Source organism: Anomalospiza imberbis, chromosome 25 (genome assembly GCF_031753505.1).
Source record: "Anomalospiza imberbis isolate Cuckoo-Finch-1a 21T00152 chromosome 25, ASM3175350v1, whole genome shotgun sequence".
NCBI classification, from domain to species: domain Eukaryota; kingdom Metazoa; phylum Chordata; class Aves; order Passeriformes; family Viduidae; genus Anomalospiza; species Anomalospiza imberbis.
The window spans coordinates 1,152,353-1,178,388 of record NC_089705.1 but is presented as its reverse complement, the minus strand read 5'-3'; the positions used below and the strand labels follow the sequence as shown (position 1 = coordinate 1,178,388).

Genomic DNA, 26,036 nt, shown 5'->3' with positions numbered 1-26,036 from the left:
CTTTAAAAGTTGGGATATGGGTATGGGAAAGGGAGCATGTGCAAGGACCTCCTGGGGATCTGAAAATGCCCATAGTGCACCCCACCTGGGACCACAACAGCACTGGGGGGAGGCAAGACATGGGGAACACAGACCATTGATTAGAAGAGCTATCAAAGAGGCAGCTCCACGGAATCAAAATGCCCATAAGGCTTTCGATGAGCAGCAAAAGAGGGAAGAAACCCCAGCAGAGTGGTTAGAAAGGTTGAGGAAAAATATGAGGCAATATTCAGGGGTTGACCCTGACACGGTGGCCAGACAGATCTTACTAAAGATAAATTTTGACCAATCACACAAAGCAAAAGCATTTTGATAGTACATTAATCCAACCACTGTAAGCACACGTTCCTTTGGTTAAAACTGCTGGCTTATTTCCAATACAATACCTGCTTGTAAGCCTTAAAACACAATGCACAGAGCTCTGTTATTAAGCATAGAACTTCCTAACATCTCGCTAGATATACTTTTCTGTAACATAGGGAGTTATTCTAGCCAAGCGTTAATACACTGACCATTGTTCTATTTGTCCTTACTTCCTACTTCTTGTATAATTTTTCTGCTGACAAATCTTATGGCTACTGCTTAGCTTTGATCACAGTTCTGCTGTCTCTGAGACCTGCCTTTTGCAGCTTTCCCAAAAGCCTCTGATTTTAAGGATTCCCACACCCAGGAAAAGGAGTGTGAGGAGAACCCCAGATTTCAGGAGTTTGTGCTCTGAGCTGAGCCCTCCTTATCCATCCTGGCCTAACTGGAAATTTTCCTTTAGGGACTACTTCAGGCTTTAAAGTCTGCAGCAGTTCTTGGCAAAAATGCTTTTAGTAGGTGATAATTAGCAGTAGCAGAGTAATTAACTTGGAAGTGTTTTTCCCTGCATGTGGAGTACTGGGCTGACAGGAATTGGTCCAGAGTGTGTCAACCCCATTCACCTTGGAGTAAAGGCTGAGGAACTCCTCATGACTTTAAAAAAGCGGATCTGAGGTGGTTTCTGGGCTTCATTCTGGGGATTGTTCCCATCACACACCAAAACAATCACTCTGCGGTTGTAGACACCTCCCATCCATGCTTTGATGTTGTTGGGCAGCTAGAGACCAAGGCTCCTTTCAGAATCAAACTCATCCAGTGATGTCTGTGGCTTTTTAGGGCTTTTTTTCCCCTTGGGTTTGTGTTTTTTTGAAGTGGAACACTTGTTTTAATTACTGCTCAGTCTCAGGGCAGTAATTATGTCCTGAACTTTGCTGCTCTCATCAGTGTGAGGGGCAGGTTCCAACCTGGCTCCATCAGAACAGGCTCAGGGAGGTGCTGTTACCTCAGAGAGGAACAGTTTGCAATAAAAAGTTATTCTAAATATTTCTCTTCAACCCAGCCTTGACAATTAGAACCATCTTGGTTCCAGCTAAACAAAGCATTTGCTTCTCTTCCCTCAGTTTATTTAACTAATTGAATTCCATGAGTGGTTTGCTCAGTGCCAAGATGCACAAAGTTGTTTTCCCTCAATCAATGAGTAAAACTCTGGTCCTGCTGCTTCTGGAGCCTGTGTGCACTCACCAAAGATGATCAGTTCATTGCAGTTAACAATTTCACTGTTTATTAAACAAGATTTTAATGCAAAATTGATTTTTTCCCCTGCAAGTTGACAGTGCATTTAAAGAGTTTGTATTTGCCTATCGAGACAGCTAAAAACCGTGGGGGTTAGGAGTGAAATTGAGTTCTGATTTCCAGCTCCATAAAGCTGGGGGCAAACAGGATCTGATTTCTCATCTGCTGAAAGGTGAGCCCAGGGATTTCAGGGAGGTGTGCACCAGGCTGGGCATGCTCCTGAGCAAACAGGGAAAATCTCCTGGGGCTGTGGTTCAGCTCTGATGGCCAGGAACAAGCAGAGGGGGACTTAAATCTCCCCCAGCCCGGCAGTGTGGGGGTAAGGAGCTCTGGGGAGCTCAAAGCTTCTCCTGAAGGGCCAGAGCAAAGGGCTCGGGGTGTCCCCAAAGGTCTCAGTGTGTCCCCAGAGTGCTCAGTGTGTCCCCAGAGTGCTCAGCGTGTCCCCAAGGTCTCAGTGTTCCCCAAAGGTCTCAGTGTGTCCCCAGAGTGCTCAGTGTGTCCCCAGAGTGCTCAGCGTGTCCCCAAGGTCTCAGTGTTCCCCAATGGTCTCAGTGTGTCCCCAGAGTGTTCAGTGTGTCCCCAGAGGTCTCAGCGTGTCCCCAAGGTCTCAGTGTGTCCCCAAGGTCTCAGTGTGTCCCCAGAGTGCTCAGTCTGTCCCCAGAATGTTCAGTCTGTCCCCAGAATGTTCAGTATGTCCCCAGAATGTTCAGTATGTCCCCAGAATGTTCAGTGTGTCCCCAAAGGTCTCAGTGTGTCCCCGAAGCTGGGTCCCTTCCTTCAGGGAGATTTTTATCCTTTGACCTTTCTACTCAGGGATTTTTGGAGCTATTTCTCCATGTGCTCTTTCACAATAAAACCTCCAAAGCACTGAAGGCAAAGACAAGATCCCAGATAATTTTTTTAGCTATTTGATCATTAACAACATGGTTTTAATGACTCTGACTGTTTTCAATGACTGTATTTGATCACTTTCCCAAGCACCAGAGCAGTGGAGCTGTGGGTGGCTCTCCAGTGCTGGGGCTGGTGGCATCTCCCATTTTTCCCATTGTTCCTGTTTTTCCAGTGGCCAACTCCACCACGGGCAGCGGCTCGCGCCGGGACTCGCTGACGGGCAGCAGTGACCTGTACAAGAGGACCTCGAGCAGCCTGACCCCCATCGGGCACAGCTTCTACAACGGCCTGGGCTTCTCCTCCTCCCCCGGGCCCGTGGGGATGCCCCTGCCCAGCCAAGGCCCCGGCCACTCGCAGACTCCTCCTCCTTCCTTGTCCTCACACGGATCCTCCTCCAGCCTCAACCTGGGTAAGAGCCCTGCTCTGCTCTGCTGGAGCATCCCTGATTCCCCGAGGCTGGAGTTGTGGGGGCTCTCACAATCATTTAGGTGGAAAATAATCTTGAATTCAAGTCCAGCTCTCCTGGTGTGTGTGTCCTGCGTGGTTCAGCTGGGAACAGGTTTCCATCTTTTCTCCTCTTTCCTGTCTTGGTTTGAACAGACAGGTGTCTGCCGAGGAAGGCAGGAGCCTCCCCTGAAATGGAAAATGCAAACCCCCTCCCTCTGAATTATTGTAATTTTGAAATTTAAGGGGCTCTCAGGCAAAGAGATGGGAATAGGAATAACAGTTCTTTACTAGGGAAATTAAAAATATAAATGCAATAGCACAAACAAACCAGTGCCAGAGTCAGAGCAGGCCCTGGCAGCCTGTGGGTCAGGCTGGTGGCAGCAGTCCCATCCCATGGTGGCTCAGCCCTCCTGCAGTGCCAGCTGTGCTTCTGCTGGAGCAGGGATCCTGCACAAGGCTGGAGTTTTCCTCTGAAGCTCCAGGGCTGCTGGAGATGGGCCTGGGCTTCCTCTGGGAATGCAGTGGGGAAGAAAGCTGCTCCTCTGGGAATGCAGTGGGCAAAGGCTGCTGTGGTGTGCCAAGGTCAGATTGTATCCAGGTAGGAATGCTTGGCTCCTTCCCTGGGTGGAGCCTCTCCCCATGGGATGATGGAATTTTCTCAGCCATGCAGGGACACTCAGTGGCCATGAAGAGAAGAGATCTCCTGGAGGGAGGATTGGCTGTGGGAGAGATAAAGAAAACTGCCCCATGAACAGCAGAGAGCTGCCCCAGCTCTGACAGATGGTGACAGAACACACAGCCCCATTTCCAACCTAACACATTTCCTCAGCTCAAAAATTAGGGATAATATTCCCAAGTGTTTATAAAACAGGATTTTCTTGCACTGGTCTTGGTAACAGTAGCAATGTTTTGTGGAATAAAATACATAAGAAGAGCTGATCTTCAATTTCAGTGGTTTTAAAGGGGATGTTTTAAAATACCCATTAAATTGGGAATAATGAGCTTGGAATACAATTCCTCCTTTAACCAATATTCCCTGGAGCAGTGCTCAGCTTTGAGCTGAGGATTTGGTGACTTTACCTTGGAAAATTTCCCATCAGTGTGGCCTTATCAGAAACACAGGAGGAATAATTTTGGGAAGATCCATGACTTTGTGCAGCTGAATCTTCTCAAAGAGCTTCTGCCTGGCCCGCAATAAAATAAATCTTAAAAATAAATAAAGCAAATATTAAATAATAAAGCAGTGCCCATCTGAACCTCCTGCAGTGTTCATTCCCTCATAAACAAACCAAAGAGATTATTTGTTGCACCTGCAGCAGGTAATTTAATATTTCCTCAAAAAATTCACTTGGTTTTGCTTGTGTCATGAATCTGCTGGGTTTAACAAAACTTCTGCTTCTCAGAGCAGTTTTCCCCCCTCAGCAGACACTGTATTTATTATGTTTATTCCATGGATGTGTGATAAATCCAATGCTGGCTCTAGGTTAGCTGGAATAGTCATAAATACAATTTTTGAAGATCAGGTTTAGATTTACCATCGTGCCTTGTTCAGAGCTTGAATAGAACTGGAAGGATTTTGACTTTGTTTATGCAGCTGTGGAGGCCTTGGCTGACAGTTAAATGGCCACAATAAATTAGTCCTGAGGAGGAAGCAGGTTCCAAACCTTGGAAAAACCTGGTTGCCTCTGCAGCAAATCCAAAAATTTTAAAAATTCTTTGGAATCAAAGAATCTTAAGAATTCTTCTGGATCAGAGGAACGTGGATCTGTCTGGGAACAACCTCTGGAAAGAAATTGGAATTAGCACCCCCAGAAATGGGTTGTGCTCCAGAGGATCATTGTGGGGCTTCCCATCTTCCCAAATATTCCTGTCCTTGTAGCCTTGTCCCCTCTGTGGCTGGTTCCATGCTGGGTGATGCTGTAGGTCAGGTGTCACCTGGGGATAGCTCTGATTTTGGGGGATTTGACTTGAAAATCCATGAAAAGTCGTTCTATTTTTTCAAGTTTCTCTTTCATCAGTAGTGGAGGGCAGTGGGAAGGGGAGGTCTGCTTTCCTTCGTTATAACATCACTTCTAGTGGGGAAGAGAATGCTCCAGGGAGAGCTCAAAGCCCCTCCAGGGCCTGAAGGGGCTCCAGGAGAGCTGGAGAGGGACTGGGGACAAGGCCTGGAGGGACAGGACACAGGGAATGGCTCCCAGTGCCAGAGGGCAGGGATGGATGGGATCTTGGGAACTGGGAATTGTTCTCTGGGAGGGTGGGGAGGGGCTGGGCTGGAATTCCCAGAGCAGCTGTGGCTGCCCCTGGATCCCTGGCAGTGCCCAAGGCCAGGCTGGACACTGGGGCTTGGAGCACCTGGGACAGTGGGAGGTGTCCCTGCCATGGCAGGGGTGGCACGGGATGGGATTTGAGGTCCCTCCCAGCCCAAACCATTCCCTTGTTTCTCTGTAGTCCCACAAGCAAGCATCCAGGTATCCAGGATTCCAGGGGCAGCTCCAGCTGCTCTGGGAATTCCAGCCCAGCCCCTCCCCACCCTCCCAGGGAACAATTCCCAGTTCCCAAGATCCCATCCATCCCTGCCCTCTGGCAGTGGGAGCCATTCCCTGGGTCCTGTCCCTGCAGGCCTTGTCCCCAGTCCCTCTGCAGCTCTCCTGGAGCCCCTTCAGGCCCTGGAGGGGCTCTGAGCTCTCCCTGGAGCCTTCTCCTCTCCAGGGGAGCACCCCCAGCTCTCCCAGCCTGGCTCCAGGGGAAGAAGGAGCAGCTTCTTTTTAGTTTTTGGTAAAATCCCACAAGTCTGGGATCTGACCAAGTCCTGGCACAGAGGAGCTGGAGGCACCCTTAGATTTCAGGCCTTTGGTGGGGTTCAGAATTGTGACTTAGGAAGCTTTTTCCCCATGGGATCTCTGTGTTCCCAGGATGATGTTGAGCATCCTGGGGAAACCTGCAGTCAGCATTCCCATCAGGAGAGGCAGACAGGGGGGAAAGTGGAATCATTCTGACTCAAGTGATTGGGGCTTTCTCAGAAAACCTCTGACAGATTTTCTGTACTGATTGCGCTCTTAACCAAGAGATAACAGCTTGCGTGCCAAATTCTCCCCTTTCCCATCAGGAACGATTTTCCACTTCAGTCCTAACTCTTAACTTTACTCCAGGTGTTGAAACAAAAACTGGGAATTGTGAGAATTCCAGATGTGTGAGAAGCAGCTTGTCCCTCCTTGGTTTCCTCTCCTGGGAAGTGTTTTACTCATCCTCTGGCAATTTGGCTCCTTCCAGGAGACAGGAATATCAGGAATATCACCTGGTGGCTTTTGGGCGTTGTTGCTCACTGTGGGAGTTGGTGTGAAGGAGGTGCTGGACACTCCATTGCAAGACAGCACAAGCAGCTCTCAGCTCTCCTTTTCCTTGGGAAGAAAAAAGGAGGAAAAAGGGTCTTCCCCTTCCTTGGGAAAGGAGAATTCTGGCACCAGCTCCAGAGAAATTTGTCCAGCTCAGAGATGTAGAATCACAAAATATCCTGAGCTGGAAGTGAGCCACAGAGGTCATAATTAATAATTAATTAGGCTGTTATCAGATACAGAATTCTCATCCAGTTCCCTGCAGGGGTGCTTCCTCCAGGTGTTGATGGCCAAGGAGTGCAGCTCCCTCAGCTCTGTTTTTATGGAATACTTTCATTCCAGCCCAGCTGCCAGGAGCTGCTTCTCTGCAGCCAGCCCTGCCAAAGTTTCCTTGGAGCTCTCCCCTCCATGGCACAGATTGCTGCAGCTCATTTCCCTGGGATTCCCCCTGCCTCACCTCAGCCCTGCAGGTCCCTGTGTGATCAGGACGTGTTCCCTGGAAGGATTTGGTTCCACTCAGGAAAATCCATGCAGGCTCCTCCTGCACCAGCAGAGGGATCCCAAGCCCTGCAGGAAAGGCAGAAATCAAATCCTCTGCCACCGTGCTGAGCCACATCCTGAAAAACTGCAGGCAGGGAAACAGCATTGTTCTATTAAAGCTTCTCTTTGTGGGATGAAGCATCACCTGTCCCCATATTCCTGGTTTTGGGTCACACAGCATCTCTGTTTATGTGGCTGCAGAAATTTTGACCATTTGTGAAAGCACAGGGCTTTAAAATCTTTCCTGGTTTTAATTTATTGGTATTACCTGTGTTTAATAGTGATTTGTGGGTTTATATCCACATTTTTTATACTTTTATATCTGTCCCCTACCCCCAGCACACTTTTTTTAACTCAGTCCTTGCCAGGGCAGCAGGAGAGGTGGGAAAAACCTGAGGATGGAGGCAAAGGCAGTGGAAACAGCAAAAAAGCTAAAATGTGGGAGTGTTGGGATTGCCCGTGGTCTGGTTCAGACATTTTGGGCACAGAAGGAGGAGCAGAAGTTGTTCCACTCTGTCAGAAAGCCACAGTCACAGATTTGATGTCGTTGAATAGAGTCAGAATCACAGAATATCCTGATTTAGAGGGGATCATCAGAGTCCTTTGCTGGAGTCTGTAGCTGTTCCCACCCTAATCCAGCAGTGCCACAGATGCTTGGATACATCCCCATCTAAATTCCTTGGTGGGCAGCTGCGGAGGATCAGCAACGGACATCACACCATGATGAAGTGAAGCTGATTTATTGCAAAAACTAAACTATATTTATACTGTGTTCTCTTGTTCACACAGCTCAAGCTAATAATGATTGGTTAACTCCTTCTGTGCATGCATTTTAAGCTTTTGGTTAATTTAGTTATTTTTTCTTCTTCATGCATCTCGCTGCGGTTTTCTTGTCTGCCTTTATATCCTAAACTGTCTGGAGTTGAGCGTGTTCTTCTCCTTTCGTGTCCTTCAAGGGCATTGTGACCTTCTACTCATTCTCTCATTGTGACCTTCTACTCATTCTCTCTGAAGGCTGGATTGTGCATATGTTGCATATGTCCATTGTCCTGCAAAAAACTCTCAACCAGCAGCTCACTCAACTGAGTCAGGAATCACAGAATGGGATCGTTGAGGTTGGAAAAGCCCTTTGCGGTCACTGGGTCCCACCTGTGACTGATTAACTCAGCCCATGCCCAGGAATCCCTTTGACATCTCCAGGGATGGGGAATCTGAACCTCCTTGGTCAGTTCCAAGGCCTGAACACCCTTCCAGTGAGGAAATCCTGCCTAGAAATCCCACCTAGAAATTCTTCTTAGAAATCCCACCTCAAAATCCTGCTTAGCTTAATGTCAGACCCCCCCTCCTCTGTTGGAACAGAATTCAGGGCTCCAGTGTCACATCCCTGTGTCCCAATGAGGCCCATCCATGCTTTGTTCCCTTGTCCCCATGAGGCCCATCCATGTCCTGTTCCCTTATCCCCATCCATGTCCTGTTCCCTTATCCCCATCCATTTCCTGTTACCTTATCCCTATCCATGCCCCGTTCCCTGATCCCCATCCATGCCCCGTTCCCTGATCCCCATCCATGTCTTGTTTCCTTATCCCCATCCATGTCTTGTTTCCTTATCCCCATCCATACCCCATTTCCTGATCCCCATCCATGTCTTGTTTCCTTATCCCCATCCATGCCCCATTCCCTGATCCCCATCCATGCCCCGTTCTCTTATCCCCATCCATGCCCCGTTCCCTTATCCCCATCCATGTCTTGTTTCCTTATCCCCATCCATACCCCATTCCCTGATCCCCATCTATGCCCCGTTCTCTTATCCCCATCCATTTCCTGTTCCCTTATCCCCATCCATGTCTTGTTTCCTTATCCCCATCCATGTCTTGTTTCCTTATCCCCATCCATGCCCCGTTCCCTTATCCCCATCCATGTCTTGTTTCCTTATCCCCATCCATGTCTTGTTTCCTTATCCCCATCCATACCCCATTCCCTGATCCCCATCCATGTCTTGTTTCCTTATCCCCATCCACGCCCCGTTCCCTGATCCCCATCCATGCCCTGTTCCCTTGCAGGGGGGCTGACGAACGGCAGCGGCCGCTACATCTCGGCGGCGCCGGGGGCGGAGGCCAAGTACCGCAGTGCCAGCAGCGCCTCCAGCCTGTTCAGCCCCAGCAGCACGCTGTTCCCGTCGTCCCGGCTGCGCTACGGCATGTCCGACGTGATGCCCTCGGGCCGCAGCCGCCTGCTCGAGGACTTCCGCAACAACCGCTACCCCAACCTGCAGCTGCGCGAGATCGCGGGCCACATCATGGAGTTCTCCCAGGATCAGCACGGATCCAGGTGGGCTGGGCAGCCTGTGCACGGCTGCTCCTTGGGGGAGCATAGGTTGTGTTCTGCAGTTGTGTTTTGTTGGTTCTGGTTCGCGGTTCCATTTCGCAGTTGAGTTTTGCGGTTACGTTTTGCGATTCTGTTTAGTGGTTCTGTTTTGCAGTTTTGTTTTGCAGTTGCGTTTTGCAGTTGTGTTTTGTTGGCTCCATTTCGCAGTCCCGTTTCGCAGTTCTGTTTTGCGGTTGAGTTTTGCAGTTGTTTCACAGTTTTGTTTCGCGGTTGTGTTTTGTTGGTTCCATTTCGTGGTTGCGTTTCATGGTTGACTTTTGCGGTTATGTTTTGTTGGTTCCATTTTGCAATTGTGTTTTGTAGTTGTGTTTTGTTGGCTCTGTTTCGTGGTTGAGTTTTGCGGTTGTTTCACAGTTGTGTTTTGTTGGTTCCATTTTGCAGTTCAGTTTCGCGGTTGTATTTCACATTTTGAGTTTCGCGGTTGTGTTTTGTCTCACTTCCCAAAGCTGAGGCAGACAAGGGAATAAGCAGTAAAAGCCAAGCCAGTGTCACTCAGAATCCCCAAGGATTGTCCAGTCCATTTCCTGGCCCTGCCCAGACACCCCAGCAATCCCACCCTGTGCACGCCTCGGAGTGTTGTCCAAGGTTGGTGACAGGTGCTGGTAGCAGGAATTCCTCCTCAAATGTAGCCTGGAGAAAAAGAAGACTTAGGGTGACCTCATCACTCTCTGCAGCTCCTGAAAGGTGGCTGTGGCCAGGTGGGGTTGGGCTCTTTCTCCAAGAACTGACAGAACCAGAGGACACAGCTTCAGCTGCCCCAAGGGAAATCCAGGTTGGATATCAGGAAAAAGTTTTTCATGGCAAGAGTGATAAAGTTCTGGAATGGCTGCCCGGGGAGGTGGTGGAGTCACCATCCCTGTGTGTGTTTGAAACAAGCCTGGATGTGGCACTGGGTGCCAGGGTTTAGTTGAGGTGCTGGGGCTGGGCTGGACTCAATGGTCTGGAAGGTCTCTTCCAACCCAGGGATTCTGTGAATTTGTGAATTCTGTGAAAAGGAGCTTCCCTGCTTCCCTGCTCGCTCATCCCACTGGCACGACTTAATTAATTTTAAAATTCAGCTGGACATGAGGCCATCCTCTGTTACTCCATTGAGATCTGGTTTGCTTGGGATGAGGATTCCAGCATGTGGCCATGGACCTCATGGCCGTGACCACCCAAGCTTTCAGTCGGCTGGATAAAATGTGTTTGAAGAGCTTTGCAAGTTGTGGATGGCTAAAATGTCTTAAATTTGAATGTTTGACTTGTGGTAGGAAGCTTAGGTTAATGAAAGTGCTTAATCTTCATGCCATAATAGGATTTTTCATGGCCATTTCTGGAACGCAGGGGTGAGGCTTTGGGAAGGGGTTGAATGAACAGATGTGCCCGTGGCATCACTCCAAGGCCTGTTTTTCAGATTTATTCAGCTGAAACTGGAGCGTGCCACCCCAGCAGAGCGTCAGCTGGTGTTCAACGAGATCCTGCAGGCAGCCTATCAGCTCATGGTGGATGTGTTTGGGAACTACGTCATTCAGAAGTTCTTTGAGGTGAGTCTGCCCTCCCCTGCAGCTCGTCCTGGGGTTCATGCTGTGCTGAGGTGTTGGATGAGCCTCATCCTGCCTTGAGGATGAGGATGGAAAACCCTGCCTTGAGGCTAAACCCCTGCCTAACCTTCAGCACTGACACCATCTCCTCCCCACAAGTTGTTGGTGTGACTGAGGGGTGGGACTCCGATTCATCCTAGAAGTAACACTTTGAGAAGCAAAATGTGTTGTGATAAACAGCAATGTTTGCAGGAGGTGTAAATTTCTGGTGGGAAGTGGGTGGGGGTTGGAATGAACTCAGCCTTAAGGTCCTTTCCAGCCCAGACCACTCTGGCATTCTGTGAGGTGCAGATCCAGCAAAACTTGTCAGTGCTCCTGGACTTGGGAACAAGGGAGAAGCTTCTCCAGTAACAGCAGCTGCTGGGAAGGTGTTGTGTCCCTCCACCCCTCTCTCTGGACACTGGTCTGGTCCTTCACCAGGTGTTCCTGGTGCTTCTGCCCCATAATTAAGAATCAGAATCACAGAACCTCCTGAGCTGGAAGGGACCCACAAGGCTCAAATCCAGCTCCTGGCCCTGCCCACACACCCCAGCATTTCCAGCCTGTGCATGCCTGAGATGTTGTCCCAGCACTTCTGGAGCTCTGGCAGCCCTGGGGCTGTGACCTGCCCAGGGTTGGTTGGTCACCCTGGTGGCTCCAGCCCCTTTGGGGTGTGCAGGCAGACACAGAACACATCTGGCTGTGCCAGTTCACCCCTTTCCCATGGGGCTGCACTGAGAACTGATCTGTTCTCAGTGGGCAGCTCCTGCCTCCAGGGTGGGAGGGCAGTGCCAGTGGCCAGGGCAGGCGTTTGTCCTCGCAGTGACTGTTTCTCCTGTCCCAGTTTGGCAGCCTGGAGCAGAAGCTGGCGCTGGCAGAGCGCATCCGTGGGCACGTGCTGTCCCTGGCCCTGCAGATGTACGGCTGCAGGGTGATCCAGAAGGCCCTAGAGTTCATCCCCCCAGACCAGCAGGTAATTGTAAGTTTCAATTTTAACTTTCTTCTTGATGTTTGATGTTCCTGAGCTGTTCCCTCCTGTCCCTCTTGTGCCTGATGTTCCCTTGGTTTGGTTCCTGGCGTGTCTGTGGTGTTCCTTGTGCATGACGAGTCCGTGCCACCATCCTTGGTTGTCATTGTCACCTCCTTGTTCCCCTTCCCTGGCCATGGGGCTACTTCTCTGTTAATTCCCTGGAAGCAGATCATGTGTGTAGGGAAAACTGAAAATGAGGGTGAATGAAAAGAGATTTTTAAATCCCTTGAAGGAAGTTTTGCCTTTAATATTCACTGAGTTATTGCTATGTGGGTCAGCATCCTGCGCTCCTGCAGGGAGATGGATGAGGAGCTCCTCGTTCTGCCTTCGGAGAGATATGGCTGATAGCCCCACTCAGAGCTCATTAATGAAGCACTTCCTCAAGGGTTTTGGGAACAATGAATTGAGATGAGAAATACGCTGGGCAGGCTGGCTTGGGAAGGGTTGGGAATGGTTATAACAGGAATCTCAATGTAGGCTGTGAAATTAAAAATATGAAAGAGGTTTTAAGAATGGTCCTTCCCTTTAGGCTGAGCCTGAGCCAAGTGTGTCAGCAGGGCTGTGCCCAGGCTCCAGCACTGCTGCTCCAAGGATTTACTGTCTCCTCCAGAGTGGCATTTTTGAGTACTCAGCGCTCCCAAAATTTTTGGGTTTGATTCATTTATGAAACTGAATTCACCCAGCTCTTGTCAAGCATTAAAATGCCCCAAAGTGTCATTTCTGTTTATGAGTGAAGCTTCCACCCTGCACATGGGGTACATCAGTCATGTCTAAACTTCATTAATTCCTTAATTAGCACCTGTGTAAAATCCCAGCAAGTTCTGAGCTCAGAGCTGACCCTGTTTTAGTGATAGGTGACCCTGATAACCCAAAGAGTTGGTGAGCTTTGTGCATTTTAGATTTGCTTCTCTTGAGGAGAGCAGAGAGGAAAATGCGGGATGCACAGGAAAGCTGTGGCTCAGTTAGGATTTCTTTAATTTGGATTCTTGGAAGAGGATGCTCATCAAGAAGGAGGGCTTCATCTTCCCAGAATCCCAGGATGGTTTGGGTTGGAATGGAGCTCCAAGCTCCTGTTCCAGGGCCCCTCCCAGCAGGCCAGGCTGCTAACGGGATGTCAGAGCAGGATTTTCCCTGCAGGTTTCTGTGCCCAGCCAAGCCTCATCTCCTGGCCATGGGAGCACCCCTGACTCCTGTGCCATTCCTGCCCATCCCCAGCTGTGCTCTCTGAGCTGGGGATGCTGGTGGTGCTTTCTGTTTGTGCTCTGTCCTCCGTAGAACGAGATGGTTCGGGAGCTGGACGGGCACGTGCTCAAGTGCGTCAAGGACCAGAACGGGAACCACGTGGTGCAGAAGTGCATCGAGTGTGTGCAGCCTCAGTCCCTGCAGTTCATCATCGATGCCTTCAAGGGACAGGTGAGGCCCTGCCCAGCTCCTGCTGCCTGCTTGGAGCAGCCTCAGAGTGGCTGGGACTTGAACTCTTCAATTTTAGCAACTGTTGCTCACCAGGTTGATGCAGCCACATGAGAGTCCAGAAGCTCCTTGGTCACATCTGTGTTATCATTTCTGGGCAGAGCTCTCAGAGTAAAACCTCCTCACGAGTCTGTTCCCCTGGAATATTGAATACTTCTGAGTGATGAGGGAAAACAAGGCTCTCCCTAATCCATCTTCCCAGTGAAGGTGGTGAGCAGAGTTTTCTGGTGCTGAGGTACCTTAGTTATGTCTAAACTTAATTAATTCCTTAATTATCACCTCACTTGTGTAAAATCCCAGCAAGTTCGAGCCTAGAGCTGATCCCCTTTTAGTGACAGGTGACCCTGATAACCCAAAGAATTGGTGAACTTTGTGCATTTCAGATTTGTTTCTCTTTGAAGGGAGCAGAGAAGAAAATGGGGGATGCACAGGAGAGCACACTTTCATTTTGATCCCTGTCTGTGCAGGTGGCTTAGAGGAATGCTGAATGCTGATTCCCAGGGGGTTCAGAGCAGGGAAAAAGCAGGAATTTCATCTAGAAATTGGCAATTGTCCTTGACTCTCTTAGATTTTTGCTTTTTTATTGGTGTCCTCTCCTGAATTGATGATCTGGGTATCTGTTGTGGCAGGCTTTACTCTGCCTGCCTCAGGTCCCAGTACAAAAGTGTTGCTTTTTGGGTGTTCTCAACCTCAATTTAATTGGCTGTGCAGGGCCTCTTTGAAGTTTTGAGGATTTGCCCCGGGGATGTGAGGACAGCCAGGGGCTATTACAGCAGGAACCAGGAGCTGGGAGTCTGGGGAAGGTGGGGATTTGGTTGGTTGGGTCAAAACAAGCAGGATTCTGCCTGGAAACTTGCTTGTGACTAGAGTTTAGGTTTGGATTTTGCACTGGGAGTTTGGAAGGCAGAAACATCTCTGGGAGCTCAGCTGATGGCACTGACATTTCCTTGACCAGTTGTCCCAGTTTTATCTGAACCTTCACACAGCAGATTAAACTTAGCACCTCCAGATGATGTTTCTGCAGTTAATTGCACTCCAAGCCCTGTTTCCCTGCAGGGTTTACTCACCAGTTATTAAAAATGTGTGACTGTTGATTTAAACTTTAGTGCTTGGATTTGCTGCTGTTGTTAAATCAAAGCAACCAAACGAGACTTTGTGCTTCAGACAGAAAACGGAGCAGCAATAACGAAATGTGTCATGTTCTCACCCACAGATCTGCTAATCCATTAGAAATGAGAAAGATTCTTTGTTGTCACTTCTCCTAAGCACTCTTAAGGCTTTTAAACAAATCCAAACAGTTGAGGAAAATCCTTTGCTGGGCAGTTTTAACTGTTCTGGCTCATAGCATTTCTTAAATAGCTCAAAATTCATGCTGGCAAACAATGTGCTGGAATTATTTGGAATTAATAACCAAGCTTCCAGCAATGCTTGGTTGTTCCAGTTTATTTTTTTTTTTTTATGAATCAAGAGGTTTTACCATTTGTTTTTCATAGGTGGGGAAGCTGAGGTAGGGATGGGATGTGCCTGGGATACCAGTGGGTGTTTCCAGTTGCAGCTGGTGCTGCCTGGAGTTGGCATTCCCTGGCAAGTTTCTGGGATTCCCAAGGACTAATGGAATGTTGCTGCCTGTCCTTTGTCCCCAGGTGTTTGCTCTGTCCACGCACCCCTACGGCTGCCGGGTGATCCAGAGGATCCTGGAGCACTGTCTGCCCGAGCAGACCCTGCCCATCCTGGAGGAGCTCCACCAGCACACGGAGCAGCTGGTGCAGGTCAGTGTGGAAGGGGCTGCAGTGTCCCCAGGTCACTGCTGAGTGCTGGGACAGCTCCTGCAGGGAACATTCCCACCTGGAAAAGGGATGGGAATGAGCACAGCAGGCAGGAATTTCATCAGCACTGCCTGCTTTGGCCACGGGCACAAGTCCAGGGGGTGCCAGGGGTGTTGTCACCTCCCTTTCTGAGGAGGCCCTGTTGTGTCCTGGTGCTTCTCTCCAGTGCAGGGAAGAGCAGGAGGGGTGCCAGGAGCTGATCACTCCAAGGAAAAGGAGGTGCCAAGTCATTGGAATTCTTAAAAAGAGTTGGTTCTATGCTCACTCCCCTCTTGGCTGCCTTCCCTCCTCCCTGCAGTCCCTGGGAGAACCTGGTGTGCCATGGTTTTACATGGATTCTGCTCTTGGGGCCTGTGGATAAAGCAGCAAACGCAGTCCTGGTCCAGTTCCCAAATTCCCACTCAGATCCCAAGGCACAAACTGGTGAAATATGAGCTGGTCCAGTTCCCAAGTCCTGTTTGCTCAGCACTGGGAAGTGGGACATGGACATCAGGCCATGCCTGTGGTACTCTGAACTGGAAAATAAGTATTCTGTGGCCTGAAAATTCCCAAATTCAGAACAGTGTCCCATAGCCTGAACCATGGCACACCCCTCCAGGACATGGGATTTGGTAGGTTTGAACCTGGAGAGAGGGAAAAAACCTGGGAATAAGCAGAATATGGACATTTCCTGTGCAAGGACATAATTTTGAATTCTAGAAATAATACAGTTTCTACAAAAACGCATCATTTAACCACCTAGTACCGCCCTAGAATGCACATTTTTACAGAAATAGAAAGAATTGAGCTGACTTTTACAGTAAATATAATTAACCTTTATCTGAACTTCTAACTATGAATGCACTTTGGCAGTCAGTTTGCTGGGAATACTTCTAGTCCACTTATCCACCTTTTGTGACCTCTGCTGCTGTCTCCCACCCAGGATCAGTATGGGAATTACGTTATCCAGCACGTCCTGGAGCACGGCCGGCCTGAGGATAAGAGCAAGATCGTAGCAGAAATCAGAGGCAACGTGCTTGTGTTGAGTCAACATAAATTTGCCAGGTAGTAATTCCTTCCTTAAACTCTCCCTCTGGGAGCATGGACACATGGAAGAGCTGTAGAAGACGTAGGGGTGGGTGTAGGGGAGGTGAAAATGACTTTTGCTTCATAACAAAATGTTATTTATAACAGTTATAAACTGAGGTGTGTCAGCCAGTCTGTCATGGAGGAGGATGGAGATGTGGAAGGGTAGCTCTAATCCAAGCTCCTGAATTTAACCAGGAATTTTGTGTGTTTTGGTTTATCTGATTTATTTTCATGGGGTTTAAGTTGTCACTAACCCTTGGGTAGGAAGAGCCTTCACTGCCCTGGGATGCTATGTCCAGCCACGGGGAGATTTGGGATATCAGTGCAGCAACAATCCACCCCACTTTTCCCAGAGGAGTTTCCACTCACAGAGTCATTCCCTTTGCTGTGGGAATGGCTGTGGAATTTCCCACAGCTTTTTGCTGTGTCCCTTTTGAGTCACACCCAAGGAGCCCTCCAAGGGGCGCTGCAGCATTCCCAGATGCTGCGGAGCCACACGTGGGTGAAGCAGGATCCAGGTATTTGTGGATGTCAGGACAAAGCGCTGCTTCCTACGTGTGTGAATCCCTGCTGGATGTGCTTCCAGTCCTTGGAACGTGAAGGCTGAGCTCTTCAAAGGCTCAGAATTCCCCCTTCCTCTGATGAGAATACCCATGGACACAAGGGAAGTGGAACATTAATGATAATTAGGAGAGCGTGGTCTTCACGTATTTATTTCAGGTTCTCCCTCCCTGCTTTGCCTGGTTCTTTTTTCCCAAACTTCTTTCCAGCTGGAGCATTAATTAGTGGAGGGTCCCCCGAGCTGAGCAAACCCACTGGGTGATGCTGTGAGTCAGGCAGGGGTGTGGGATGAGCCCAGCACAGCTCGTGGTCCCCTTTCATGTACCCTGCTTCTGGCTCTCCAGAGAGCTCAGGCTGCTCATTAATATATTCAGGAATTTTGGAAATCCTCTGCTTGGCTGAGATTTTTCATTCCTGAGCAAACATTTCTGTGTTGTTCTAACCTTGAATGTCCATTCCCACCATGTTCCAGCGTGGAGAAAATCAAAACAACAACTTAGCTTCTCTGTTGTGAGAGTGGACACTGACCTCATAGAGCATCACTGGACACTGGCCTGAACTGGTCCAGTTCCCAAATTCCCACTCAGATCCCAAGGCACAAATTGGGGTGAAATATGAGCTGGTCCAGATCCCAAATTCCCATCGAGATCCCAAATCCTGTTTTTGACATTGCTGAGCTCTGCCCTTGTAGCAGCACATGAGATCTTCTTAGGGTTGGATAAAAAGCTCCGAGGAGACGTTCCCTGCCCAGTTCGCAGCTCCATTCCCAGTTCCTGCTCCATTCTGAGTTCCCATTCCCTGTTCCCAGTTCCCATTCCCTGTTCCCATTCCCCAGTTCCCATTCCAATTCCCCATTCCCATTTCCCATCCCCATTCCCAATCCCCATTCCCATTTCCCATCCCCATTTCCTATTCCCATTCCCTATTCCCATCCCCATTCCCGTTCCCATTCCTCATTCTCCATTCCCATTTCCCAATCCCCATTCCCAGTCCCCATTCCCAGTCCCCATTCCCATTCCTGTTCCCATTCTTGTTCCCATTCCCAGTTCCCATTCCCATTCCTGTTCCCATTCCACATTCCCATTCCCCGTTCTCATTCCCAGTCCCCATTCCCCATTCCCATTCCACATTCCCAATTCCACATTCCCATTCCCCGTTCCCATTCCCAATCCCCGTTCCTATTCCCTGTTCCCGTTCCCATTCCCAATCCCCGTTCCCATTCCCCGTTCCCGTTCCCATTCCCCGTTCCCATTCCCAATCCCCGTTCCCATTCCCAATCCCCGTTCCCATTCCCAATCCCCGTTCTCATTCCCATTCCTGTTCCCATTCCACATTCCCATTCCCCATTCCCATTCCCAGTCCCAGTTCTCATTCCCAGTCCCCATTCCCCATTCCCAATCCCTGTTCCTATTGCCTGTTCCCGTTCCCATTCCCCGTTCCCATTCCCAATCCCCGTTCCCGTTCCCAATCCCCGTTCCCGTTCCCAATCCCTGTTCCCATTCCCAGTTCCTGTTCCCAATCCCCGTTCCCATTCCCAGTCCACATTCCCCATTCCCATTCTACATTCCCAATCCCCGTTCCCATTCCCATTCCCCATTTCCCATCCCCATTCCCGTCCCCGCTGACGGCTGCCCGTGCCCTTGCAGCAACGTGGTGGAGAAGTGTGTGACGCACGCGTCGCGCACGGAGCGGGCCATGCTCATCGACGAGGTGTGCACCATGAACGATGGCCCCCACAGTGCCTTATACACCATGATGAAGGACCAGTACGCCAACTACGTGGTGCAGAAGATGATCGACGTGGCAGAGCCGGCCCAGAGGAAGATTGTCATGCACAAGGTGGGCAGCTGGGGGCTGAGGGGGGACAGCCTGGCACTGCCAGGCTGCAGGGGAAATGATGGCAGAGGGGTGGAGAGTTTCACCAGCTGCAAGGTGGAAATTACGGAAGGGTTTGGGTTGGAAGGGACCTCAGAACTCATCCTGTTCCAGCCCAGGGACACTTCACTGTCCCAGGCACTCCAAGCACCATCCAGCCTGGCCTTGGGCACTGCCAGGGATCCAGGGGCAGCCCCAGCTGCTCTGGGAATTCCAGCCCAGCCCCTCCCCACCCTCCCAGGGAACAATTCCCAATTCCCAAGATCCCATCCATCCCTGCCCTCTGGCAGTGGGAGCCATTCCCTGGGTCCTGTCCCTCCAGGCCTTGTCTCCAGTCCCTCTCCAGCTCTCCTGGAGCCCCTTCAGGCCCTGGAGGGGCTCTGAGCTCTCCCTGGAGCCTTCTCCTCTCCAGGGGGGCACCCCCAACTCTCCCAGCCTGGCTCCAGAGGGGCTCCAGCCCTGCAGCAGCTCTGGGACCTCCTGGGCTGTCTCCAGCAGCTCCAGGTGCTGCTGCTGTTGGGGTCCAGGGAACAGTTCCATCCCAGTATCCCATCTGTCCCTGCCCTGTGTCTGAGTGCAGCCATTCCCTGTGTCCTGTCGCTCCGTTCCCGTGTCACAAATCCCTCTCCAGCTTTCTGGGGGAATACGGAGCAGCCCCTGGGGCTGAGCTGCAGCTGGCAGCAGTGCCCGTGTCCCAGTGACCCAGTTCTGCACGGAGCAGGCGCCGCACTCCTGCCAGCGCCGGGCTGGGCCTGCGGCTCCCGGGAGCCACCCAGGCCTGGGGCTGTGCCCCCTGCCTGTGTCCTCATCTCTGTCCCGCTGTGTCCCCCTGCCTGTGTCCCTGCAAGCTGTCCCTCTCTGTCCCTGTGGGCTGTGCCCCTGCTGCTTGTGTCCCTCTGTGTCCCTTGGGCTGTGCTCCTGTGGCAGTGTCCCTCTGTGTCCCTGTGGGCTGTGTCCCCCTGCCTGTGTCCCTGTGTGTCCCTGTGGCTGTGTCCCTGTGTATGTGTGTGACTGTGTCCCTGTGTATCCCTGTGACTGTGGCCATGTGTGTCCCCCGCCTGTGTCCCTGTGTATGTGCGTGACTGTGTCCCTGTGTGTCCCCCTGCCTGTGTCCCTGTGTGTCCCTGTGACTGTGTCCATGTGTGACCCTCTGCCTGTGTCCCTGTGACTGTGTCCCTGTGTCCCCCTGCCTGTGTCCCTGTGTATCCCTGTGACTGTGTCCCTGTGTCCCTCTGCCTGTGTCCCTGTGTGTCCCTGTGACTGTGTCCCTGTGTATGTGTATGACTGTGTCCCTGTGTGTCCCTGTGACTGTGTCTCTGTGTGTCCCTGTGACTGTGGCCATGTGTGTCCCTGTGTATCCCTGTGGCTGTGGCCATGTGTGTCCCCCGCCTGTGTCCCTGTGTGTCCCTGTGACTGTGTCCCTGTGTGTCCCTGTGACTGTGTCCCTGTGTATGTGTGTGGCTGTGTCCCTGTGTGTCCCTGTGACTGTGTCCCGTGTCCCTCTGCCTGTAGCTGTGTCACTCAGGCTGTGTCCCTCTGTGTCCCTGTGGCCTGTCCCTCTGCCTGTCTGCTGTGGCTGTGTCCCTGTGCCTGTGCCTGCCAGCCCCTCCATGTCCCTCCCAAGGCCGCTGGCCTTGCCTGGTGCCACTGTGCTGGTGCCACCTCCGAGCCCACAGCCATTAATCAAATCCTGTTTCTCACTCTTAAATGAGCTTGATGTGACACTTCCCAGGATCCTGGGATCCCTGAGGCTGGGAAAGCCCTCCAAGGCCCCCGAGTGCAGCCTGTGCCCCGTCCCCTCCTTGTCCCCACCAGAGCTCTGAGTGCCACCTCCAGGAATTCCTTGGACACCTGCAGGGATGGGCACTCCAAACTCCCTGGGCAGTTCCAATGCCTGAACACCCTTTCCATGGAGAAAAATCCTCCTGATATCCTAAACTTCCATGGTTCAGCATTACCCTGCAGTGTTTGAATGCACAGCCATCCCAGGAGTTCAGATTAATCCAAAATGAAGACATTTGGAATGAAACCTGCCTTGCTGCCATCCCCAGTGCCCTGTGCCTGCTGCTCCAAGGGCAGGGAGCTCTGGAAACTGGAATATCTTCATTTTCCTGCTTTTAAAGGTCATATTTGCAGGTCTAGAATGGCAGTGGATGGAGAATAACATGCTATAAAGGGGGGTGGGGCTGAGGGGATTTTAATTTCCTCCAGTGACATTTGTTGGGATTACTTGATGAAAAAGCCCAGGTACAGCCAGAGAAATGAAATCCTGACTGACCCAGGCATGGAATAGCTGAGATTTATTTATTTTCAACACTGTCAGGTATTCAAATGCTAAGGAAGCATTTTTATTATTATATTTAAGCATCCTTGACTAAAACAGACTGATTTTTCTGTAAGAAATGGGAATTTGTGTGAGGGAGCTGCTTTGACCTCCACATGCACTGAATCAACACAAACAGCTGGAATAATCCTCAGGGATGTTAATTCTTAGGTTTAGGAGCCACTCAGAGTCATTCTTTTAACCCCAAATCTGTTTTAGTCCACAAGAAATGCTAAAGATAATTAAAGAAAGATATCTGGCAAGGGATACACCCAATTTATCTGTGGCAGAAGGGCCCTGGATTTGTTAATCCATAACAGAGTTGTGTATTGAAAAAAAGCAAAACAAATTATTGTTCCTGACATTTCTTACTTTCTTTTTTCCCATGAAGCAAAGCCTTTGGAATAAAATGCAAATTAGATTATCAGTGGGGCTGTCAAAAATAGCTCAGGGTTGACAGCTAAGTGGGCCTGAGTGAATGTGATTTCAGCTGTGATCCCAGGCTGCATGAAAGCCTGGAAAAATGGATCCAGGGGCTGTGGGAATGGCTGGTGATTGTGGAAAACAGCAGGTTGGGATGAGGGTAAAAATGGGATTTTAGTTAAGTTTTTATTTAAAAAAATAAAATTGAAAAGTGATTTTAACAGTTGTGTCAGTAAAGGGAGAAAGTGAAAGGGATGAAGCTGGGCAGAGAAGGAATGGTTGGAATTGGAGCTTCTCTGCTCCTTCTGCTGGCACAGGAATTTTTCCTGCTCGGCGTGGGGAGCCAGGTTGGATTTGTGGTTTGGGAATGTGGGTCCCTGGAGTGAAACAGGAATGTGGGGGACTGGAGGCTGAGCTGCTGAGCCAGGAGCAACCACAGGCTTTTCCCACTTGGAGAGGAGAAAATAGTGAAATCATGGAATCCTGGAAGGGTTTGGGTTGGAGAACCCTTAAATCCCATCCAGCGCCACCCTGCCATGGCGCCATCCTGCCATGGCAGGGACACTTCACTGTCCCAGGTGCTCCAAGCCCCAGTGTCCAGCCTGGCTTGGGCACTGCCAGGGATCCAGGGGCAGCCCCAGCTGCTCTGGGAATTCCAGCCCAGCCCCTCACCTCCCTCACAGCCAAGAATTCCTTCCCAGTATCCCATCTGACCCTTCCCAGGCAGTGGGAATCCATTCAGTTCAAGCCCCAGTGCTTGCCTTGTGCAGAATCCCACTGGGAACTGGGGAGCACGGCCTGGATTCCCAGGAATTGTGTGATGCTGATGCCTTGTGAAGGCTGACCTAGAACAGAGACCAGACAGAGCTGAAGAATAAATCAGGGATTTATTAAAAAGATCTCCTCATGGATCCACCTTGGGCAGCACCAGAGCCCAGCCAGGGCTGCACCCAAGATGAACCAAAATGGTCCCAAAATGCACGAATGCTCATGGGGTCTCACACTTTGATCAGTTCTGCTCCATTGGCACACTGGAGTTCATTGTCCCATTCCAGCTTTAGCCCATGCAGTCCCATCCTGATTGCTTTTCTCTCTTCAGCCCATGGTGTTTGTGCTCTTGGGCTGAGATTTGGATCGTTTGTCCTTGGTCCCCAGCTGGAGCAGGAATTGTTTTGTCTCCCTGCTCTGTGCAGAGAGCTCACCATCCCATAATATGGAGCTCAGACCCACATACCAAAGCAGAATGTGAAAAACAGAAAAGCTAAACCTGAGGCATCAGTGCCAGCAGAGACCTCTGGGGCCCGGGGGGAGTTTGTTTGCCCCAGGGGGTGGGTAGGCACACTCAGGTTCCTAAATCCCATTTGTGCTGCTTTCCCCCCAGATCCGGCCCCACATCGCCACGCTGCGCAAGTACACCTACGGGAAGCACATCCTGGCCAAGCTGGAGAAGTACTACATGAAGAACGGCGTGGATTTGGGGCCCATCTGCGGCCCCCCCAACGGCATCATCTGAGCAGGGGCCGCTCCAGAGGCACTCCAGGATCCCAGGAATCCCCCCAAACCCCCCCAGGAACCCACCCCGGAACCCACCCACACCACCCGCCACGGTTGCTAAAAAAACACAAACAAACAAAACCCACAAAAAAAAAAAAAACCAAAAAAACACAAGCAAACAAAGAAAAGCAGAAAAAAAAACCACAAAAAAAAAAGAAGCCTTTGTAAATTTCTTTAATTTTATTATGCATAACATGTACTAATTATTTTTTTTAATTAACTAATTGCCCTGCTGTTTTACTGGTGTATAGAATTCTTGTACATAGGTCTCAGATGTACATGGAAGGCCACATTTTTGTTCACTGTTGTATCTATATTCCAAATGTGGAGACTTTCAGGGTGGTTGGTTCGAAGACAACAAACAGACAAAACAGGAAAAAAACCCCGTTTTTAATTCATCCTTTTTTGCAAATACCTTTTTATGGGGTTTTTTTCCTCCTTTTAGCCCAAAAATCAGCGAGAAGTTGGAATTTTAGTTCAATGACACCACTGGTAGAAATACTAAAAAGAGAAAAATTCAACTTGCTAATGTTTGGTTTTAAACGAAGACACCAAAATTCAGTTTTTGGGACTTTTTAATGGCTTTATTTCTATTTTATTTGTGACTGACATGCTGAAGGAGGGAGCTTAGCTGGCGTTTTGAGAAAACACCCAGAGATGATCTAAAAGTGGAGGATTTTGGGGATTTTTATGCCCACTCCTCTGTTCACCTGGAGAGACACAATTTGATTATTTAGCATGAGGAAAAACAAAAAAATCCAACTCGGCTTTGGTCTTGCTTCTATAAATATATAGTGTATACTTGGTGTAGACTTTACATATATAAAAATTTGTAGTATTTTCTTGTTTTGATGTCTGATCTGTATCTATAATGTACCCTAGTAGTGGAACATACTTCTGACTGTACAATTGTACATTTGTAAACCTCTGTAATGTAAATGTGGAGAAGTTTGAATCGACATAAAACCCGTTTTTTTGGTAAGAAAACAGGAAAAAAAAAAGAATTTAGCAAAACCTGTGCATTTCAGTGTATATTCACACCTTTTATGGTCGTAGCATATAGTGTTGTATATTGTAAATTGTAATTTCAACCAGAAGTAAATTTTTTCTTTGAAGGAAATGTTCTCTTTATACAGCCTAGTTAATGTTTAAAAACAAAAAGGAAGAAAAATAAACTGCTTGGTTTTATTTGTCACCTAGTTGGACGGTAGAGATCCTTTCTAAATGTTCTACAGACCTGATTCAGTTCCAAATAGTGTTTTTTTGAATCTTACAAAGTAATGTTTTGCTTCTTTTGTGACAGTAAGAAACAAAAAGTGCAAAAGTACAGCCCCTCCTAGTTTTCCTTACAATCAGAGCCCCTTTTCACCTTGTAAAGTGTGAATCACCTCCCCCTTTTTTGTACAGAAGATGAACTGTATTTTGCATTTTGTCTACTTGTAAGTGAATGTAACATACTGTCAATTTTCCTCGTTTGAATATAGAATTGTAACACTACACGGTGTACATTTACAGAGCCTTGTGTATATTTCCAATGAACTTTTTTGCAAGCACACTTGTAACCATATGTGTATAATTAACAAACCTGTGTATGCTTCTGCCTGGGCGACTATTTTTTGTAACTCTTGTGTAGATTGTCTCTAAACAACGTGTGATCTTTATTTTGAAAAATACAGAACTTTGGAATCTGGCCCCGGGTTTCATGGAATCGTTTGTTGGAGTTTGGAGCCTCAGTCCAGGGGACACGGGGAAGAGCTGGAGCTCTGCTGCTCATGGAGAGTCGAATTGGGATTTGGAGCTTCAGGAGCAGGACACAGGGAGGAGCTGGGGCTCTGCTTTCCATGGAATTGGAGCTGCAATCCAGGGACAGGACATGGGGAGAGCTGGGGCTCTGCTTTTCATGGAATTGGAGCTGCAGTCCAGGGGCAGGACATGGGGAGAGCTGGGGCTCTGCTTCTCATGGAATTGGAGCTGCAGTCCAGGGGCAGGACATGGGGAGAGCTGGGGCTCTGCTTCTCATGGAATGTTTTGTTGGAGTTTGGAGCTTCACTGCAGGGGCAGAAGCAGGACACAGGGAGGAGCTGGGGCTCTGCTTTCCATGGAATTGGAGCTGCAATCCAGGGGCAGGACGTGGGGAGAGCTGGGGCTCTGCTTTTCATGGAATTGGAGCTGCAATCCAGGGGCAGGACATGGGGAGAGCTGGGGCTCTGCTTCTCATGGAGAGTCGAATTGGAATTTGGAGCTTCAGGAGCAGGACACAGGGAGGAGCTGGGGCTCTGCTTTCCATGGAATTGGAGCTGCAATCCAGGGGCAGGACATGGGGAGAGCTGGGGCTGTGCTTCTCATGGAAAGTCGAATTGGGATTTGGAGCTTCAGGAGCAGGACACAGGGAGGAGCTGAGGCTGTGTTTTCCATGGAATTGGAGCTGCAGTCCAGGGGCAGGACATGGGGAGAGCTGGGGCTGTGTTTTCCATGGAATTGGAGCTGCAGTCCAGGGGCAGGACATGGAGAGAGCTGGGGCTCTGCTTCGCTGGGGGACCAGGACACAGGGAAGGCTTGGAGGAGGCCTTAAATTGGAATTTGGAGCTTCCATGTGGGAGCAGAACACAGGGAAGAGCTGGGGCTGTGATTTTCGTGGAATGTTGAATTGAGTTTGGAGCTTCACTCCAAGGGCAGCAGCAGGACAGAGAGAAGGCTTCGAGCTGTGCTGCTCATGGAATGTTGAATTGGAGTTTGGAGCTTCAGTGTGGGAGCCGGACACAGGGAAGAGCTGAGGCTGTGTTTTCCATGGAATTGGAGCCTCAATCCAGGGGCAGGACATGGGGAAGAGCTGGGGCTGTGCTGTTCATGGAATGTTGAATTGGAGTTTGGAGCTTCAGTGTGGGAGCCGGACACAGGGAAGAGCTGAGGCTGTGTTTTCCATGGAATTGGAGCCTCAATCCAGGGGCAGGACATGGGGAAGAGCTGGGGCTGTGCTGTTCATGGAATGTTGAATTGGAATTTGGAGCTTCAGTGTGGGAACAAGACACAGGGAAGAGCTGAGGCTGTGCTGGAGGGCTTGGATGGAGAGCAGGGAAAGGGGCATTTTTAATGACTTTATTTCTGTCTCTGTGAGTC

At 49.8% G+C, this 26,036-nt stretch overlaps 1 protein-coding gene across 7 annotated transcripts in view; it reads left to right on the top strand.

The window, feature by feature from the left end:
• The window catches only part of PUM1 (pumilio RNA binding family member 1), an 89,217-nt gene extending 64,608 nt beyond the window's left edge, over window positions 1-24,609 (top strand). For 4 of the 7 annotated variants that reach the window (XM_068172919.1, XM_068172918.1, XM_068172916.1 and 1 more), the window contains exons 14-22: window positions 2,699-2,935; window positions 8,906-9,173; window positions 10,624-10,753; window positions 11,634-11,768; window positions 13,095-13,232; window positions 14,933-15,058; window positions 16,038-16,159; window positions 18,391-18,583; window positions 22,747-24,609. In XM_068172919.1, the coding sequence (XP_068029020.1) occupies window positions 2,699-2,935; window positions 8,906-9,173; window positions 10,624-10,753; window positions 11,634-11,768; window positions 13,095-13,232; window positions 14,933-15,058; window positions 16,038-16,159; window positions 18,391-18,583; window positions 22,747-22,878 (1,481 nt within the window). In that variant the 3' untranslated portion in view covers window positions 22,879-24,609. The remainder of the gene's footprint in view (window positions 1-2,698; window positions 2,936-8,905; window positions 9,174-10,623; window positions 10,754-11,633; window positions 11,769-13,094; window positions 13,233-14,932; window positions 15,059-16,037; window positions 16,160-18,390; window positions 18,584-22,746) is intronic. The other 3 variants (XM_068172922.1, XM_068172921.1, XM_068172920.1) reach the window with 1 other exon arrangement.
• The last annotated feature ends 1,427 nt before the right edge of the window (window positions 24,610-26,036 follow it).